The sequence below is a fragment of the Balaenoptera musculus genome, chromosome 2 (assembly GCF_009873245.2).
Source record: "Balaenoptera musculus isolate JJ_BM4_2016_0621 chromosome 2, mBalMus1.pri.v3, whole genome shotgun sequence".
NCBI classification, from domain to species: domain Eukaryota; kingdom Metazoa; phylum Chordata; class Mammalia; order Artiodactyla; family Balaenopteridae; genus Balaenoptera; species Balaenoptera musculus.
The window spans coordinates 165,650,063-165,671,870 of NC_045786.1; the positions used below are offsets into that span (position 1 = coordinate 165,650,063).

Consider the following 21,808-nt stretch of genomic DNA (forward strand, 5'->3'; position numbering starts at 1 on the left):
TGAAGTGTGCGTGGACTGTTGATTGTTTTTCCTTAAGTGAATGTTTAAAATTTAAATTCACTGAGTCTAGACAATACCAAGGCTAGAAAAAGACTATTGGTATTCAAAGGAACCTTCTCTTCAGCTGCCAGAAATGAAAACAATTCTCTTTGGGGTAATTGGGACCCCTTAATTAGAGAAAGCATTACCATGCTTAGCAGTATCCGTGGTGAGTGCTGAATAAGTTTGGGACTATTATTGCTATGTACAGAGATGAAAATTCTAGAGGAGGAGCTTCTTTTGCCTTTTTGGTTGAATAAAAAGCAGATTTTGTTGTATAAGAATCCTCAACTGAGGGCTCAGCTGAGAAGGTATCCTGGGAACTCCAGGAATGGGACTTAGTTGTCTCAAGGTTTGGCATAGAAATAAAAAAATAGTATCTGGAGAGCTCTTAGATGAATGAATGAATGAATGAATGAATGAAGACGGCAGCCCCAAGTTAGACAGCCAGCCCTGGCAAAGCAGTAGAATTTTAGCTTAGCAAAGCAGAACATTTCCTGCACCATCTTTTCCTAGGAAGTTTTTTTGTTTGTTTGTTTGTTTGGTTGGTTGGTTGGTTTTTTTAATACTTTCCTGGATTTCCTTTCACCTCTCTGGAATTCTTCAGTTTGCTTGTTGCTTCTTTATCAGCCCCATTTAGACTGTGGTGGTGCTGTAGATGCTCTCCTTTTATCTCTTCTTCTCAAACTGCACTTGCCTGGGTGATTCTCCAGTCTCATGGCTTCTGTATCATCTGTGTGTTGAAGATTCCCGACTGCAAATCTCCAGCATGGACATTCACCCTGGACAGAAGACTCACTGAGCCAACTGCCCACTAGGATTTCCATCGACTACCTAACAGGCTCGTCAGACTTCATCTGTCCAGTTAATCCCCATCTTCCTCATCTGCACTTGCTCCTTCTGCAGTCTTCTCCGTCTCAGTAAATAACCATTTCGTCTTGCCAGTTGCTCAGGTCAAAGCCGTGACTTCCTTTGTGTCACTCCACTTCCAAGCCCTCCGCACATCCTGCCGCTTGTAAAATATATTCAGAATCAAACCACTTCCCACCACCTCACTGCTGCCACTCTGGTTCAAGCCACCATCATCTCTTGCCTGAATTACTGAAAGAGCCCCCTGCCACCCCGTGTCCCTTTTGTCCTTGACCACCTACAGTCTAATCTCAATACAGTAGCCAGATGATACTTTCCAAACGTTAAGTCACATCATTTCACTCTGCTGTGCAAAACCCTCCATGGCTTCTCATTGCTCTCAAAATAAAAACCAGTCTCCAAACCATGACCTGCGAGGCCCTGGATGAACTGGCCTCCTATTTCCACTCTGAGGCCTCCAGCTAATTTCGTTTTTGCTCTGTTCTAGCCATACTAGCCAGTTTGCCAGTTTTGGCCAATTTGTTAATTTGGGGCAACTTCTAAGGCAAGCTCCCCTGACGGGGCACTTGCTCTTACTGTAATGGTTTTCTCTAGATAGTCACAAGGCTTAGTCCCTAATTTACTTTAAGTCTTTGCTTAAATGTCATCTTTTCAGTGAAATCTTGACTAAAAGCCTCTCTGACCACCTGTTTTGAACTTGTAATCCCCCTCCTTGTACTCCTTCGTTGTCTTTCCCTGCTTTATTTTTCTCTGCAGCATTTACCACTATTTGACAGACATTTTACGTATTTGTTTATCCTCTCTCCCTACCCGTGTACTAGAACGTAAGCTCTGTGACAGCAGAGAATTTTGTTGGTTTTATCCACTGCAGTATCTCAGCACCCAGAATAATGAACGCTTGACTCATCATAGGCCCTCCGTAGACGTTTGTTGCATAAGAAATTAACTGTCAGGCTAGCCAAAGCTTGAGTTTTCTTTCAATTTCATGTGACTGTCATTCTTATTTATTAAATTCACTCCCAAGTTAATACTTTCAATTTATTGCAGAATGAAACTTTGCTACTTGTTGCCCAAAGTGAAATCTACCCTGAAGATCCCTGCAGATAAACATCTACTTCAACAGTTAGAAATGTGTGTGAGAAAACTCCTCTGTCAAGAAAAAGATAAAGATGTTCTGGCCACTGTGAAAAGAGTAAGCGTCCCTCTTGCCACGACATTTGCCTTTCTTGCAGTGTTCATCACAGCCTCACTATCTTAGCTTGATGGGATAGCGATATGTTAAAATATTTCTATCACTGCTAGAGTAATAAGAATTAGTAACTGATTTGGTTGATGTGTGCTCCAACTGGATATGAAAGTTCCTTCTAGAGGGCACTGAGACATTAATCTTTTATTACTGGTGATATAAGCTCTATGAGAGAGCTTACATTTTAGGTACTCAGTAAATACTGTTCAGCTAATAATGAATGAGTACTTCATTCACCAGACTCTTTATAAGTGATTAGAATTGGGAAAACTTTGTTGGTATAATTGGGAAAGTCACATTTGATAGAAACTTAGCCCTGAAAGGGCTGGAAGGGCCTTCAGTGATCTGTTGGACTTTGCAGAAGCTCTAGACCTAGAAATGTTCAAATGTTTGCTTAAGATCTTCTTGGTAAGTGGCAGAGCCAGGGCTGAATATAGATCCCTACCACTTCTCAATTGTGTAACATTGTGTCTTACTGGTTTTTGTTTGTTTTGCTTTAGCGTGTGGTCTTATGTGGATTGTTTGGCAATATTGGAACACTAACACAGTAAACATTTGGGTTAGTGAAGTCAAACCTTAAAATACTTTATAATCTTCAAAACCTTTTGGTTGAGTATATAACTAATATTTTTATAAGGTTATGTCAAATTAAAATCATTACTTTTATGGTGATGAATTGGGAGATTCGGATTGACATGTATATACACTGATGTGTATAAAATGTATGACTGGGACTTCCCTGGTGGTCCAGTGGTTAAGAATCCACCTTCCAATGCAGGGGACGCAAGTTCGATCCCTGGTCGGGGAACTAAGATCCCACATGCCACGGGGCAACTAAGCCTACACGCTCTTGAGCCCGTGCGCCGCAACTACTGAGCCCGCGCCTCACAACTAGAGAGACAAGCCCGTGTGCCACAATGAAGAGCCCGCACACCACAACAAAGAGCCCCACACACTGCGATGAAAGTTCCCGCGTGTTATAAAAAAAAAAAAAAAAAAAAAAGTATGACTAATAAGAACCTGCTGTATAAAAAAATAAATAAAATAAAATTCAAGAAAAAAATCATTACTTTTATGAATCTGAATGTGAAGTTCAGGACACATAGTTTTTGGGCATTTATTTGTAGTGAGAGAAGTTAATTTATTAATGTCTTAAGTAACTTGGTGTCAATGGTGAGAAAAAAAAAAAGAGTCCTTTGATTTTTTTTTTTTTTTCCTCTAGAGATCATTGCCAGATGTTGCATAAGGAACTTTTTAATAAAGTGATTTGATAACTTAGTATTAATTAGTATAATTTTATTTTACTGAAATGTAAATTCTTCTTTCATTAACTGAAATAATCAGAAATACCCAGAGTCTGGACATGCATCTAAATCTAAAAACATAGATACACACAACATGTGTTTCTACCAGATATTTCTGTCTTTACCATTTAATTACAGAAGTGTAGGCAATGGAGTTAACTTTCAAAATAGTAAACATGAGACAGTTACTTACTTTTTTGAGAGAATTTATTAACTGAAGAGGTAACTCAAGCTGACCCCATAAATAGGGGCAAAAATGATATAATTAAATTGATAGATTATTAACTTTCAATGGATTATTCTGGAGTACAGCCCTTATTTTAAGAACATGTCACATGAGGAAGTCAGTCTGTCCCATGAAAATTCTATAGTATAATGTTTATCAAACTGATGTATTGGTATGGGAAACTCTCAGGAAGCTATTCAAAGCTTTGGGTTAAAAATGAAATAGTTTAGTCAGTTTTTTAAGATGAAAAGTAATTTCATTTAAAAGGGCTATTTCATGCCATAAATTATAACATTTTCATAAATTTCAGCATAAAAATAAAATTTCAAATAAATATTATGTTTGCAATGGATAGCTTTGGGCATATGAATAAATGTACTTTATCCTGGCCATCAGAGTTACTCCTGTAAAAAAGTACTGTCCTGTATCACAGACAGAACCCTGGATTAGATGGGCCATTGTTTGATTGAAATAATTTATTGCAGACCAATGTATTCTGAAAGACAAATACTAAATTAAGAGAATGCTCTCAGAGTAAAGTTTTTTCTATTGGTTAAAATGTCATAATAATCAAAAGTTTCTGTGGCAAGGAACTAAGGATATTAAGCCCAATGATACCTAGCTTTGTATATATTTAGCTAAAAGATTTTTTTAAAAATTCAAAAATTATATTGTATTTCTGAAGGTTCAGAAAAGAGTGGCACAGGAAGTTATTAGAAACTAAATTGCATGTGTTTAGTATTTAAAATAATCCTCTACACTTGCTTTTCTTTTTTTTTTTTAATTAATTAATTAATTTATTTTTGGCTGTGTTGGGTCTTTGTTGCTGTGCACGGGCTTTCTCTAGTTGTGGTGAGTGGTGGCTACTCTTTGTTGCGGTGCGCAGGCTTCTCATTGCGGTGGCTTCTCTTGTTGCGGAGCATGGACTCTAGGTGCACGGGCTTCTGTAGTTGTAGCACGTGGGCTCAGTAGTTGTGGCTCGTGGGCTCTAGAGCGTAGGCTCAGTAGTTGTGGGGCACGGGCTTAGTTGCTCCGCGGCATGTGGGATCTTCCCAGCCCAGGGCTCGAACCTGTGGTCCCTGCATTGGCAGGTGGATTCTTAACCACTGTGCCACCAGGGAAGCCCTACACTTGCTTTTCTTAAGTTGAAAAACTTTTAAAAGTTTAAGTGGATCCTGGTGTTAATATATAGAGGTTGATTAAAAACACAACGTAGAGTTGGGACGAACTTTAGAGACTTTCTTTTTTTTTTTTTTTTTTTTTGCTGTTTGATTTTTTATTCATTATCTTCAAAATGTAATTGAAATTCTACTTAATTCTTACAATGGAGAAAAAAAAATTTTTAAATCAATCACATGTTATATGAAAGCCTTTCACATAGTGGAGAAGTCTCTTCTTTGATCCTCCCTCTGGAAAAGGAGTCTTTCTGAGAAATCATTAGTTGATTTAATTTAATTACTGTTGAATAATTTAAAACATTTTCTTTGCAGACTGTGTTAGAGTTGGACAGAATGGAAATGTCCATGGACGCTGTGAGTACACTCTCTTTACCTTATGTTGAAAGGAATATTTAAAAATTGGCAGAGACTCATCATTAATGTTTCACAATTTCATTTTAAACTTTAAACTTAGTTTCAGAAAAAATTTTATGAAAAAGATTTGTTGGATCAAGAGAAAGAAAGAGAAGAGCTACTTCTTTTGGAAATGGTATGTTTTCACACGCACACACACATACTCTTTTCTGACCAGTATTAATTGTGCTTTGTTATTAAATCTAATCAATAATTTCCTTTAGTTTCATACTACTTTTATTTTCCCTAAATGACTAAAGAAGAATCCTGACCTTCTGAAATATGTTCTTTTATGAATTGTAAGGAAAACTACATTTGAGAGCCTTTAAAAGAAAAAACTACCTTATTGAAGTATAATTGCCTTATGATTAACTGCAAATACTTAAAGTGTGCAATTTGGTGAATTTTGACATATAGACATATCCATGAAACCAGAATATAAAATACCAAATGTTGCCATTCCTTCAAAAATTTCCTTGTGCCCCCTTTGTGATTCACATCTTCTACTCTAGTCCCTAGCCACCACTAATCTAGTTTCTGTCACTGTAAATTAGTTTGCATTTTTTAGAATTTATATAAATTGAATCATATGTTAGTACCTTTTTGGGCCATGCTTCTTTCCATCAGCATGATTACTTTGAGATTCATCCATGTTTTTGTGCATATAAAGAGGTCATTCCTTTCTATCTCTGAGTAGTAGTCCATACCGTGGATATACCACAATGTGTTTATCCACATCTTAACGGACATTTGGGTTACTTCTAGCTTGGGAACATTAGTGAAGAAGTCTTTGAGTGGACATAAGTTTTCATTTCTCTTGGGGAAATAACTTAGGAATGGAATGGCTGGATCATATGGTAAACTACACTTAACTTAAAAACAAAGACTGTTTTACAAAGTGCCTGTGCCGTTTTACATTCCCATTGGCTGTGGTGGAGAGCTTCAGTTACCCCGTATCCTCTCTAATGCTCTAGAGGGTGGGTATGTAATGTTATCTCTAATTGCTTATCCCTGATGCCTAAGGAGGCTGAGCATCTTTTCCTTTGTGTGTTGGCCATCCTTATATCTTAGTCGATGAAGTCTCTTTTCAGATTTTAAAGTGGTTTTTGTTTATCTTCTTACTGAGTTGTGAGAGTTCTTTATAAACTCTGAATACAACTCCTTGGTCAGAGATACATTTTATGAATATTTTCTTGGAGTCTGTGCTTAATGGTGTCTTTGGAAGAGAAGAAGTTTTTAATTTTGATGAAGTCCAACTTATCCTTTTTTTCTTTTAGCATAGTCCATGCTTTTTTGTTCTAAGAATCTTTTGTCTAGCCCCAAATTATAAAGACTTTTTCCTATGTTTTCTTCTAGGAATTTTAGTTTTAGGTTTTACATTTAGGTCTATGATTCATTTCAAGTTAATTTTTATATATGTTTATTTTTTCCATCTCAATGAGCAATTATTCTAATGCCATTTATTGAAAACTTTACTTTCCCCATTGAATTGCCTTAGCACCTTTTTTAAAAAAATCAATTGTCCATATATACATATGTCTGTTTCTTGACTCCCATTCTGTTGCAGTAATTTATAGGTTTATCTTTTTGGCAATTCCAAATTATCTTGATCGCTATAACTTTATAGTAATTCTTAAAATCAGATAGGGTAACTTTTCCAACTTTTTAAAAAATTGCTTTGGCCAGTAGAGGCCCTTTTCATCTTGAAACAAAGTTTAGAATCAGTTTATTAATTTCTATAAAAAGCCTGCTGGAATTTTAGTTAAGATTGTGTTAATTAGCATTGATCTGTAGGTCAATTTGGAGAATTGCCATCTTAACAATATAAGTCTTCCAATCCATGAACATTGTCTATCATTTCATTTATTTAGTCTTCTTTACTTAGTTTTGGTAGAGTTAAGTGTAGAGTTCAAGGCAGTCTTTTGTTAGATTTATTTCTAGTATATTACGTGTCTTGGCATTGTAAATGGAAGTGTAATTTAAAGTTTTACTTTCCAGTTTTTTGTTGCTGGAGCTTAAGAATACTATTGATTTTTGTATATTAACCTTGTATTTTGCAAATGTGCTAAGTTTGCTTATTTGTTGTAGAAGTTGGTTTTTAGATTTAATAGGACAGTCTACCTGAGCCATTATGTCATCTTTTAGTACAGTAGGATTACTTCTTCCCGTTCAGTGTTTGTGCCTTTTATTTCTTTCTTTTTGTCGTATTAAAAGGTCCAGGACCTCCAGTATAATAAGAGACCTCTGACTAATAAAAGTGATGCAAGTAGGCATCTTTGTCTTTTTACTGATCTTAGGGGGAAGCAGTTCAATCTTTCATCATTAGGTATGGTGTTACCAATAGGTTTAATATAGATGCCATTTATCGCTTCTATTCCTAGTCTGCTGAGAGTTTTTATGAATGATTGTTGAATTTTGTCAGATGCTTTTTCTGCATTTCCTGAAATGATATTTGTTTTTCTACTTTCATTGTGTTAAAACACTGAGTTACATTGATTTTTCAAATGGTAAACCGATTTTATATTTTGGGGTTAAACTCTATTTGGTGATGATATATTGTCCTTTTCTCCGCTGTTGGATGCTTGGCTAACTTATTTAAAGGAATTTTGCCTTTGTATTCATAAATTCATAGTGGAAACTGGTTTATAATTTTTTGGGTCATTTCTTGGGTCTTTTAAATTTGGTATTAGAGTTATTCTGGCCTCATAAAATGAGATGGATAGTATTACCACTTCCTCTATTTTCTGACAAATTTTGTGTAAAATTGGTGTTTTTTTTCCTTGAGTGTTTGATAGAATTCACTAGTGAAACTCAAAGTTTTCATTTTGGAAGGATTTTGATACTTCATTCAATTACTTTAATAGCTATAAAACTATTCAGATTTTCTTTCTTTTTTGTCAATTTGATAAGTTGCTTCCCCCCACCCCAATTTGTCCATTGTCATCTAAGCTGTCCAATTTGTTGGCATATGTTGTTTATAATATTCTTATATTATCCTTCTAACGTATATAGAATCTATGGTGATACCCCCTGTTATATTTTTATCTTAGTGATTGGTGTTTCTCTCTGTCTCTTCGGTCCCCCCCCTTTTCTTTTGAATTGCTTTTTGGTGTTTTCTCTAGAGATTACAGCAGACATACCTAACCTTTTATAGTCTTCTTATTGTTAATATTGTACCACTTTATTTAACAGTGATACAGAACCCTTTACCTGCTCCATACTGTTCTTTATGTTACACTTGTCATGTGAATTACATCTGCACTGAAAACCCCACCAGTCAGTGTGATAATTTTTGCTTTAAGTTGTCATATGTATCTTGAAGAACTTAAGAGAGTAAACCTGTGTGTTTACTCAGATGTTTACCATTTCCAGTGCTCTTCATTCATTGCTTAGGACCCAAATTTCCCTCTTATTTTTTCCCTTCAGCCTGAAGAACTTTCTTTGGAAGTTCTCGGAGTGCAAGTATTTTGTAACAAATTATCTTCATTTTCCTTTATCTAAAATGTCTTATTTGTGCCTTTCTCTCTAAAGGATATTTTTATTGGATACAGAATTCTGGGTTTACAGCCTTTTTTATACTGTACTTTAAGAAGTGTTTCTGTCTGTGTTGTGGTCTCCATAGCATCTGATAAAATATCTGTTCTCATTTGAATTATTACTCTTCTCTATATAATGTTGTCTCTGGCTACTTCCAAGATTTTTACTTTTCTTTTTTGTCTTTAGCAGTTTGCTTGTGATGTTTTTAGGCATGATTAGCTTCAAATTTGTTCTGTCTTGGATTTGCCGAGCTTCCTGAATCTGTAAATGTGTATCATTTCCCAAATTTGGGAAGGTTTGAGCCATTATTTATTTCAATATATGTTCTGTCCCAGTTCCTCACTCTTATACCTCTGTGTCTCCAATTGCACATATGTTAAATCTTTTGATATTATCCCACAGGTCCATGAGGCTTTGTTCTTTCTTTCTTTCTTTTTTTTTCCTTAAACTCTGCTACTCAGAGTGAATAATTTCTGTTGATCCATCTTCAGTGTCACCAGTTCTTTTCCTGCCCTCTGCATTTGGCTGCTGAGCCTCTCCACTGATTTTAAAATTTCCATTACTCTATTTGTCAGTTCTAAAATTCTGATTTTTTATATTGTCTATTTTTCTGCAGAGAATTATGCTGTGAGATTAAAAACTTAAATGGAAATCCTCTGAAAAGCAAATTGCATTATTTCAGCAGTCTAAGCCAAAGATTAGAGTTCAGGATTGCCAGTGGTAGAAGATGTAGAGAATAAGCAGACCCTAAAAAATTTTTAGGACTTAATGACCTAAACCCAAGACAAAAATCAGAGTATAGCAAAAGATCCACAGATGATCCTGATATTAGAGTTAGCAGACAAGGACTTCAAGACAACTGTGATTAATATGATCAAGATAGTAGAGGAAAAGATGAAGCAGGTAACACTACTGTTAAGCTCACTTAGTGATATTTTTCAGTTTTGCATGTTTTATTTTCAGTTTTAGAATTTTTATTTAATAGTTTTTTATGCAGTCCAGTTCTATGTGGAAAATTTTTTATCTTGTATCTTTTCTCTGCCTTTTTATTTTACATGTGCACTTGAAAAGAATGTATGTTCTCCAGTGTTGATTGTAGTGTTCTGTACATGTCAGTTATGCCATGTTTGTTCAGAACTTGATATGTTTATTGATTTTTCTTGGCTATACTGTTGGGATAAAGAACTCTTTGAGTTTGGGTAACATTTTGTTTCTTGGTGTGGGAGCTGATTATATGGGTGTGTTCACTTCGGGAAAATTTATTGAGCTGTACACTTATATTTGTGCACTTTCTCTATGTGTATTATACTTCAATAGAACATTTAAATAATATCTAAAAGATCATTTCTTTTTCTCTCATTCTTTTAAAAGAAGAACATTATTTTGCCATGTATCAGTCAGAAATGGAAAGGGCCAGTAGTAACACATTTTGCTGATGAGAATTAGTAAATATGTTGTAGAAATTAACGGCTCATCACAACAATGATACTAAACTCATTGTTTTAGTTTGATAAGCCTCCAAGGGCACAATTCTGTAGATGTTAAAAAAAACACAAATCTGAAAGAACTGTGACTTCTTTAGACACTAATTTGGAAAAACAAATTACTTCTGTTACGTATTTTTGTGAACTGTATCTGTACCTCTAAAGCTTAGAGTAATTTCTGATTAGAACAATTTTCTAAATCTAATGCTTACTTTTAATGCTAAGATACTGTTTTATTAATAGGAACAATTAGAAAAAGAAAAGCAACAAAATGATGGAAGGCCCATGAGTGATAAAACCTTTGAAAAGAAACGTAAGTAGTTTTCGCATGTCTTTATCACCAAGGTACCCAACTGATGTTGCATCCTAGCATGCTGAGAGACCATGCTTAGTTTTTAATTTAATATGAAAAATCACTTCACTTTCTTTCATTTATCAAAGTTGTTTTCAAAAATTGGCTGCTAACTGTGATATAGATTTAGGAGTACATGAATAAATGGTGAGGATCAATGTGGAGGTTCAGATCCTTCTAAGGAAAGTTTGAAGTTTGGTAACAGCAATAAGATTGTGAAATTGATCACTGAATAACTAAGATTGAAATATTTAAATATATAAAAAGTAAGATTTGGAAAAGAGTGTTGCTTCACTAGGGATAGTGATTCATATTCTCTGCATTGCCTTGTATGTGTATGGGGATTAATAAGAACTCAGAGGAAATTATAGCACTTAAATCAGAGTTTGTTTTAGGTAGAGACACCAAGACACCAACAACTCTGCCCAAGAACATCCCCATTTCTGTCCCCGGACCCACTTCTGGCACCCAATCCACAAGTAAGAAACTTGTTTTTGTGTCTCCTTTTTTCCTTTCCTAAACAATAATTACAGGGAAGTCACTCCATGAGCTGAGATATATTATTTGAAGGCACCTTTTGCCTTTTACTGTTAGTTGTTTTGATGGTTCTTAATGGGCAGTAGGGGTAAGAGATACACCAGTCAGGTCAAGCTAAGGAAAGGAAGCTACACCTGTCAGTGTTTTACTGAAAATTGTGGGAGTTGGAGAGGAAATGGGGTTGGGGCAGCTAAGGATGAACTGATGAACTAAACAATTGCATTTTCCTTTTGCTTGTTACTCTAGGCAAAGAAATCAAGAAATCCAAATTGATTCGAAGCCAGTCTTTTAATAATCAAGCTTTTCATGCAAAATATGGCAACTTAGACAAGTGTGCTGGGTATGATCTGTCAGCTACTCACATTTTGACTTAATTTTTATTTTATTTTTTTATTAATTTTTATTGGAGTATAGTTGCTTTACAATGTTGTGTTAGTTTCTGCTGTACAGCAAAGTGAATCAGTTATATGTATACATATATCCCCTCTTTTTTAGATTTCCTTCCCATTTAAGTCACCACAGAGCATTGAGTAGAGTTCCCTGTGCTATACAGTAGGTTCTCGTTAGTTATCTATTTTATACACAGTAGTGTGTTTATGTCAATCCCAATCTCCCAATTCATTCCGACCTCTCTTCCCCCTTGGTATCCATAAGTTTGTTCTCTACATCTGTGTCTCTATTTCTGCTTTGCAAATAAGTTCATCTGTACCATTTTTCTAGATTCCACATATAAGTGATATTATACAATGTTCCTTTTTCTATTTCTGACTTACTTCACTCTGTATGACAGTCTGCAGGTCTATCCACACCTCTGCAAATGGCACTATTTCGTTCCTTTTTATGGCTGAATAATATTCCCTTGTATATATGAACCACATCTTCTTTATCTATTCCTCTGCTGATGGACATTTAGGTTGCTTCCATGTCCTGACTGTTGTAAATAGTGCTGCAATGAACATTGGTGTGCATGTGTCTTTTTGAATTATGGTTTTCTCTGGGTATATGCCCAGTAGTGGGATTGCTGGGTCATATGGTAATTCTATTTTTAGTTTTTTGAGGGACCTCCATAGTGTTCTCCATAGTGGCTGTACCAATTTACATTCCCCCCAACAGTGTAGGAGGGTTCCATTTTCTCCACATCCTCTCCAGCATTTTTGTTTGTAGATTTTTTGATGATGGCCATTCGGACTGGTGTCAGGTGATACCTCATTGTAGTTTTGACTTGCATCTCCCTAATAATTAGTGGCGTTGAGCACCTTTTATGTGTTTCTTGGACATCTGTGTGTCTTCTTTGGAGAAATGTCTATTTAGGTCTTCTGCCCATTTTTTCATTGGGTGGTTTTTTTTTTTTTGATATTGAGCTGCATGAGCTGTTTGTATATTTTGGAGATTAATCCCTTGTCAGTTGCTTTGTTTGAAAATATTTTATCCCATTCTGAACGTTGTCTTTTCGTTTTGTTTATGGTTTCCTTTGCTGTGCAAAAACTTTTAAGTTTAATTAGGTCCCACTTGTTTATTTTTGTTTTTATTTTCATACTCTAGGAGGTGGGTCAAAAAAGATCTTTCTGAGATTTATGTCAGAGTGTTCTGCCTATGTTTTCCTCTAAGAGTTTTATAGTGTCTGGCCTTACATTTAGGTCTTTAATCCATTTTGAGTTTATTTTTGTGTGTGGTGTTAGGGAGTATTCTAATTTTATTCTTTTACATGTAGCTGTCCAGTTTTCCCAGCACCACTTACTGAAGAGACTGCCTTTTCTCTATTGTATATTCTTGCCTCCTTTATCATGGATTAGGTGACCATAGGTGTGTGGGTTTATCTCTGGGCTTTGTATCCTGTTCCATTGATTTATTTTTCTGTTTTTGTGCCAGTACCATACTATCTTGATGAATGTAGCTTTGTAGTATAGTCTGAAGTCAGGGAGCCTGATTCTTCCAGCTCTGTTTTTCGTTCTCAAGATTGCTTTGGCTATTCAGGATCTTTTGTGTTTCCATACAAATTGTAAAATTTTTTGTTCTAATTCTGTGAACAGTGCCATTGGTAATTTGATAGGGAGTACATTGAATCTGTAGATTGCTTTGGGTAGTATGGTCATTTTCACAGTATTGATTCTTCCAATCCAAGAACATGGTATGTTTCTCCACCTGTTTGTGTCGTCTTTGACTTCTTTCATCAGTATCCTATAGTTTTCTGAGTACAAGTCTTTTGTCTCCTTAGGTAGGTTTATTCCTAGGTATTTTATTCTTTTGTTGCAATGGTAAATAGGATTGTTTCCTTAATATCTCTTTCTGATTTTTCGTTGTTAGTGTATAGGAATGCAAGAGATTTCTTTGTATTAATTTTGTATCCTGCAACTTTACCAAATTCATTGGTAAACTCTACTAGTTTTCTGATGGCTTCTATGTATAGTATCATGTCATCTGCAAACAGTGACAGTTTTACTTCTTTTCCAATTTGGATTCCTTTTATTCCTTTTTCTTCTCTGATTGCCGTGGCTAGGACTTCCAAAACTATGTTGAATAATAGTGGCAAGAGTGGACATCCTTGTCTTCTTCCTGAACTTAAAGGAAATACTTTCAGTTTTTCACCATTGAGAATGATGTTTGCTGTGGATTTGTCTTATATGGCCTTTATTATGTTGAGGTAGGTTCCTTCTATGCCCACTTTCTGGAGAGTTTTTATCATAAATGGGTGTTGAATTTTGTCAAAAGCTTTTTCTGCATCTATTGAGATGATCATATGGTTTTTATTCTTCAATTTGTTAATGTGGTGTATCACATTGATTGATTTGCATATATTGAAGAATCCTAGTATCTCTGGGATAAGTCCCACTTGATCATGGCGTATGATCCTTTTAATGTGTTGTTGGATTCTGTTTGCTAGTATTTTGTTGAGGATTTTTGTGTCTGTGTTCCTCAGTGATATTGGCCTCTAATTTTCTTTTTTCGTGATATCTTTGTCTGGTTTTGGTGTCAGGGTGATGGTGACCTCGTAGAATGAGCTTGGGAGTGTTCCTTCCTCTGCAATTTTTTGGAAGAGTTTGAGAAGGATGGGTGTTAGCTCTTCTCTAAATGCTTGATAGAATTCACCAGTGAAGCCATCTGGTCCTGGACTTTTGTTTGTTGGAAGATTTTTAATCACAGTTTCAATTTCATTACTTGTGATTGGTCTGTTCATATTTTCTGTTTCTTACTGGTTCAGTCTTTGAAAGTTATACCTTTCTAAGAATTTGTCCATTTCTTCCAGGTTGTCCATTTTATTGGCATAGAGTTGCTTGTAGTAGTCTCTTATGATCCTTTGTATGTCTGTGGTGTCAGTTGTAACTTCTCCTTTTTCATTTCTAGTTTTATTGATTTGAGTCCTCTCCCTTTTTTTTCTTGATGAGTCTGGCTAATGGTTTATCAATTTTGTTTATCTTCTCAAAGAACCAGCTTTTAGTTTCATTGATCTTTGCTGTTGTTTTCTTCATTTCTATTTCGTTTACTTCTGCTCTGATCTTTATGATTTTTCTTCTACTAACTTTGGGTTTTGTTTGTTCTTCTTTCTCTAGTTGCTTTACGTGTAAGGTTAGGTTGTTTGAGATTTTTTTTGTTTCTTGAGGTAAGATTGTATTGCTATAAACTTCCCTCTTAGAACTGCTTTTTGTTGTATCCCATAGGTTTTTGGTCGTCATGTTTTCATTGTCATTTGTTTCTAGGTATTTTTTGATTTCCTCTTTGATTTCTTCAGTTATCCATTGGTTATTTAATAACATATTGTTTAGCTTCTATGTGTTTGTGTTTTTTACAGTTTTTTTCCTGTAATTTATTTCTAATATCATAGCGTTGTGGTCTGAAAAGATGCTTGATATGATTTCAGTTTTCTTAAATTTACTGAGGCTTGATTTGTGACCCAAGATGTGATCTATCCTGGAGAATGTTCCATGTGCACTTGAGAAGAAAGTGTATTCTGCTGCTTTCAGATGGAATGTCCTATAATTATCAATTAAGTTTATCTGGTCTAATGTGTCATTTAAGGCTTGTGTTTCCTTACTAATTTTCTGTCTGGATGATCTGTCCATTGGTATAAATGGGGTGTTAACGTCCCCCACGATTATTGTGTTACTGTTGATTTCCTCTTTTATGGCTGTTAGCGTTTGCCTTATGTATTGAGGTGCTCCTATGTTGGGTGCATAAATATTTACAATTGTTATATCTTCTTCTTGGATTGATCCCTTGATCATTATGTAGTGTCCTTCCTTGTCTCTTGTAACATTCTTTATTTTAAAGTCGATTTTGTCTGATATGAATATTGCTACTCCAGCTTTCTGTTGATTTCCATTTGCATGGAATATCTTTTTCCATCCCCTCACTTTCAGTCTGTATGTGTCCCTAGGTCTGAAGTGGGTCTCTTGTTGACAGCGTATATATGGGTCTTGTTCTGACTTAATTTTCATTTTATAGTCATACATCTTTATGTGAAATGTTTACATTATTAAATAAAATCAGGATTAATTTTTAGGTTTTTATAGGTCAGTAATTTCTAAGTTATCTTCTATAAAGATTTCATGTTAAAAAAAAAAAGTAGTCTACTAATTTGCATAAGAAATAGGTATCCTGGAATTCTAGGAAGACTACTGCCCTGATGCTTTATAACAACATCATGGAGTTCGTGTACTGTTTATGCTATATCACCTATGCCACACAACTTCTAAATGGGTATGAACGTGCCCCATTTACTAAATGGATGTGGACACCCGTTTGCTGCTAGTGTTGTTTCTGTCCGTAAAGAAGCCACTGGCCTGTTTCTGTGGTAAAGTGGTGACAACAGAGTTCTCCTGATGGTAGATGAATGTGTAGTCTCCCTTTTGGCCCAGAATGCAAAATTATAAACAGTTAAGATTAGGGGAGAATCAGCATAAATTAAATGACCATGAATTTTATATATATTGTACACATATAGTATATAACAGCTGTATATCAAGTGGCAAACAAAGTAATTTTAAGGGAACATAAATGTCTTCAAAACTATTTATCAAAAAAAATAACATGTTATGGGAAAAATGTTTTTCTTTTATTATTTTTATCTTTTTATAAAAGATTAAATAAAAAGCTTATTCTAGATTTTCAGCTATGTTTTTGGACATTATTGATAGATCCTTCTAAAGTTCCTAGCCAATAAGGTGATCTCCAGATGGACAAAAGAGATTAGAACTAAAGATAAGTTATTTCCAGGAAAATTTTATCCATATTACCTGTTTTGGCTGAGCATCAATAGAAAACCTGTTATTTTGATGCAGCAGAAGTTTAAGGAAATGATTTTAAGTTAAAGACAAAGTAATTATTGTGAGGCATGGAATGTAAAAAATAAATGAGAAATAAAAATAGCAAGGATGTTTCATAAGAAGTAGAGGAAAGCATTAAAAAAAAGATTAGGAAAGACCTAGTGCTAGATGACTGGGATTGAAAGAAACATATTCTTATATTTTAACTAAATCATGTTCTTTTCTAGTAAAAGTTCTACAGCAGCATATACACCTTCTGTCTCAGGGTTAACAAAGACTTCTGTGATTTCACTAACTGGTAAGTAGAAATCTGAGCTCTTCAAAAAATTGCTAAATTTAATAAAATATGATTTTCCTTAAATGACCCATTTCTTTATTTCTAGATACAGTTTCCCTAAATTTATATCTTTATCAAATAGCAAAGAAATTAAACTTTTCCCTAGCAATTAAGAAGATGCTTAACAATACTATTTTGTTTTCACTGTGTCAAGAGTCAGAGTTCAATATTTGCAAAAGAGGAAAAGGACAAAATAAGATAGGTTTTACCATGGTCTGAGGACCTAATGAGGCATAGACTAAAAGTTTTTGCTATAATTTTTAAGGAAGTTAAAAACAACAGGGCTTCACTGTGGATCATATGCTGCTAAACAGTTACAATATTATGTATTTGAAAGTTTATACCAGGGGTAAAGGGCCACGTGATAAATATTTTGGGCTCTGTTGGCCAGTTGGTTTCTGTCACAATTACTCAACTCTGGTGACAGAGCAAAAGCAGCCATAGACAACACATAACAAGGAGGTATGGCCTTCATTGGGCACAATATTGTTGTGTCTCAGGGAACAGGGAGGCCTGAGGAGGAGAGAGATGGGGGAATGGCCAGTAAGTGGAGCAATCAGAACAGACACAACATAAATTGATTAAGTTTGCCATCTTTTTTTTTTTTTTTTGACAAGTGTTTTTTTTTTTTTAAAGGGAACTTTATTTTTATTTATTTATTTATGGCTGCGTTGGGTCTTCCTTGCTGTGTGGGCTTTCTTTAGTTGCAGTGAGTGGGGGCTACTCTTCGTTGCAGTGTGCAGGCTTATTGCGGTGGCTTCTCTTGTGGAGCACGGGCTCTAGGCACGTGGGCTTCAGTAGTTGTGGCACATGGGCTTCAGTAGTTGTGACATGCGGGCTTCAATAGTTGTGGCTCACAGGCTCTAGAGCACAGGCTCAGTAGCTGTGGTGCACGGGCTTAGTTGCTCCGCGGCATGTGGGATCTTCCTGGACCAGGGCTCGAACCTGTGTCCCCTGCATTGGCAGGCGAATTCTTAACCACTGCACCACCAGGGGAGCCCAAGTTTGCCGTCTTATGTGAGTGTGGTTCATGGTGCCCCAAGACAATTGCAATAGTAACATCAAAGATCACTGATCACAGACCACCGTAAATATAACAATAATGAAACAGTTGGAAATATTGTAAGAATTATCAAAATCTGACACGAAGACAAGAAACGAGCAAATGCTGTTGGAAAAATGGTGCTGTGAGACTTGCTGGGCGCAGTGTTGCCACAAACCTTCAATTTATAAAAAAACGCGTTTTCTGTTCTATCTGCAGTAAAGTGAAGAGCAATAAAACAAGGTAGGCTTGTGTATGATATGCAGATTCTAAAACTTAACATTCAAAGCCTTAAATAAAAGCATGTCTCTCATAAGGGTAAATTATTTATTAAAATATTTGAAAAGTATTCTATCTTAAAATTTCGGTATTATTTTGGGGAGAGGGAATAGGTTGAATGAAATATCTCCTAGGTTTCTTGATTAGAAAAATGTGCTTATTACTTATTATTTATTACTTAATGAATTACAGACTGAGGAAAAAGTCACTATACAATTACATATCCGAACTACAAAGAGAAAATGGGAGCAAAATGTCTCTTAACAAATGTATTAAGTGTTCACAGAGAGAAGAGATTTTATTTACTTTTGAGGCTTAAGAGGGGCTTCAGGATGATTATCATTTGAGGTGAACCTTAAAGTACGCTAGGATTTTGACAGGCAGAAGTGGGTATGGAATACTGTCCCATGCAGAGGACCTGTCAGAAGCAAAAGCTGACTGTTGTGTCTTCAGGCAGCAACAGCAGGCTGTTTGGCTGGAGCACGGAGAGGGTGGAGGGGGAGTAGTGTTAAATAAAATAAAGGTAAGGTCAAGTGTAGAGCGGAAGATCTAATTGATGCTTTTTACTTAAGGTGAATCCATCCATCATCAATTGCAGCATTCCAAAGCTATGTGGGCACCACAGACTGGGGGAAATGTAAAGAGAATTCTAGTAAGGATTCAGGGAAACACATTGCAATGTATCCATTTTTGGTGGGTATGAAAATTAGTGAAACCCTTTGGAAGCAGTTTGGTCAAGTTCATCAAGAATCCTAGTTTTAAAAAATAGTCTATGCCTCAAAAAATCCCATTTCTAGTGATCTGTCATGAAGTATAAATAAAACACATATAATGAGAAAAAATTTGTCACAGTGTTCCTCCTTGACATGATGTGATGAAGATGCTACTTTACCTTGTCTCATCCTCCCTCAAATCTGGAACCCTAGTCTAATTGTGAGAAAAGTATCAGACAAATTCCAGTAGAGGCATATACTACAAAATACTTGACCAGTACCCCTAAAAACTGTTAAGGTCATCAAAAGCAAGGAAAGGCTAAGAAACTGTCCCAGCCAAGGAGAGCCTAAGGAGACCTCACAAGTAAGTGTACTGTGGTGCCCTGGATGGGATCCTGAGACAGAAACAGACATTGGGTGAGACTGACAGAATCCAAACACACTGTGGATTTTTGTTAATAATGATGTGTCACCACTGGCTCACTAATTGTACCAAGTATACTATGTAAATGTAAGGTGTTAATAATAGGGGAACTAGGTGAAAGGGGTAGGTGGGAATTCTTTATACTCTCTTCTCAATTTTTCTGTAAATCTAATACTTCAAAAAATTGTCTATTTAAAGATAACATTTAAAGTAACTTCAAAGATTTTAAATGCTCAGGGATAAATTTAACAAAATGTGTGCTAAATGCACACTCAGAACTTCCAAAATGTTGCTGAAAGAAATTAAAGAAGACATAAATAAATGGAAAGCTGTACCATGTTTATGGATTAGAAAACTTAATATTGTTATGATGTCAATTCATTTTAAATTGAGCCAGAGATTCAGTGCAATCCTGATAAAAATTTTGACAGTCTTTTTGAAATTTACTGTGTATTCAAATTCATAGAACTGAGTATTTTGGAAAAAAATTAAGTTAGAGAATGTCAATTACCTGATTTCATCATTTACTACTAAAGCTTCAGTACTCAAGACTGTGTGCCCTGCTCTGACATACATAGTCAGCTGAGTTTCAACAAAGGTGATGTGATTGTATTTTTTTAAATGATACTAGAACAGTTGGATATCTGTAAAAAACCCAAAGAACTGAACCTCAATTCTTTTCTCACAACTGTACACAAAATTAACTCAAAATGTATTCTAAACTTAAGCATAAAAGCTAAAACTCTGACATTTCTGAAGAAAATATAGAAGGGAGTCTTTGTGATTGTGGAATTGACAAAAGTTTTTCCAAACCATAAAGAAAAAAATTAACATATTGGACTTCATAAAAATCTAAAGTTTTAGCACTTTGAAATAGAGCATTAAAAAAATGAAAGGCAGGACACAGATTGGGAGAAAATATTCATGTTACATATACCTGACAAAGGACTTGTATCCAGAATATACAAAGATCTTTTTTTTTTTTTTAAGTTGAAGTATAGTTAATTTACAATATTGTGTTAGTTTCAGGTGCACAGCACAGCGATTCAGTTATACATATATTCTTCCTCAGGTCCTCTTTCCTTATAGGTTATTACAAAATACTGAGTATAGTTCCCTATGCTATACAGTAGTTCCTTGTTGGTTATCTATTTTATTATTTATATAGCAGGGTGTATATGTTAATCCCAACCTCCTAATTTATCCCTCCCCCCCTTTTCCCGCCTTTCCCCTTTGGTAACCATAAGTTAGTTTTCTGTGTCTGCGAGTCTCTACTTTGGAAATAAGTTCATTTGTATCTTTTTTTTTCTTTTTTTTAGATTCCACATATAAGCAATATCATATGATATTTATCTTTCTCTGTCTGGCTTACTTCACTTATTATGATAATCTCTAGGTCCATCCATGTTGCTGCGAATGGCATTATTTTATTCTTTTTTTATGGCTGAGTAATATTCTATATTCCACCACATCTTCTTTATCCATTCCTCTGTTGATGGACATTTAGGTTGCTTCCATGTCTTGGCTATTGTAAATAGTGCTGCAATGAACATTAGGGTGCCTGTATCTTTTCGAATTATGGTTTTCTCTAGATATATGCCCAGGAGTGGGATTGCAGAATCATATGGTAGTTCTATTTTTAGTTTTAAGAATATACAGAGATCTTTAAAACAAATCAGGCAACTGATTTTGAAATGGGAAAAAATTTGAACATGCACTTCATGAAAGAAGATATACAAATAAGTAAGTAAAAAGATGCTTAAGATCAGTAACCATTAAGAAATGCAAATTAAAGCAATGAGAAACCTCTCCCCCCACCCCACACAAGGAGATACCACTTCACACCCACTAGAATGACTAAAAAGACTCACAATATCAAGTGTGTGTGAGGATGTGGAGTAGCTTTCCAGGACTCTCATATGTTTCTGTTGGAAATGCAAAATGGTATAATCACTTTGGACAGCAGTTTGGCAGTTTCTTATGAAGTTAAATATACACTTACTATGTGATTCAGCAGTTCCATTCCAAGACTTTTACTGAAGAGAAATTAAAACATATGTCCATACACAGACTTGCACACAATTGTCCATAGCAGCTTTATTTGTAATAGATTACAAATTTTTTGGAAAAAAATCATAATGTCTGTCAATAGGAGAATGGATAGACAAATTTTGGCATGTCTGTGCAATGGGAATAGCAGTCAGCAATAAAAAGGATGAAGTATTGATGTGAATGAATCGCAGCATAATTATGCTGCATGTAAGAAGCCAGACAAAAAAAGCATACATACTGTCTGATTCCATTTATACAATATTCTATAAAATGCAAACTAATCTGTAGTGACAGGAGGCAGGTCCGTGGTTGCCTGGATTGGGGGAGGGGGGTGGAGGGAGGGATGACAAGGAGGCGGAGCAAACATCCAGTGATGGATGTGTTCACTCTTGACTGTGGTGATGGCTTCATGGGTGTATGCAAATGTCAAAACCTTAAATTTGTGCAATTTATTGTGTATAAATTATACCTTAATAAAGTTGACTTTAAAAGAAGGGAAACAAAGTCAGTTATCATTAACCTTCTCTAAGGTGC

General features: G+C 35.3%; 1 protein-coding gene across 3 annotated transcripts in view; it reads left to right on the forward strand.

The window, feature by feature from the left end:
• Positions 1-21,808, forward strand: part of PPP4R4 (protein phosphatase 4 regulatory subunit 4) — a 112,976-nt gene that overhangs the window by 88,369 nt on the left and 2,799 nt on the right. For 2 of the 3 annotated variants that reach the window (XM_036843158.1, XM_036843157.1), the window contains exons 17-23: positions 1,957-2,101; positions 5,176-5,217; positions 5,318-5,392; positions 10,521-10,590; positions 11,025-11,108; positions 11,413-11,506; positions 16,655-16,725. In XM_036843158.1, coding sequence (XP_036699053.1) covers positions 1,957-2,101; positions 5,176-5,217; positions 5,318-5,392; positions 10,521-10,590; positions 11,025-11,108; positions 11,413-11,506; positions 16,655-16,725 — 581 coding nt within the window. The remainder of the gene's footprint in view (positions 1-1,956; positions 2,102-5,175; positions 5,218-5,317; positions 5,393-10,520; positions 10,591-11,024; positions 11,109-11,412; positions 11,507-16,654; positions 16,726-21,808) is intronic. The other variant, XM_036843159.1, reaches the window with a different exon arrangement.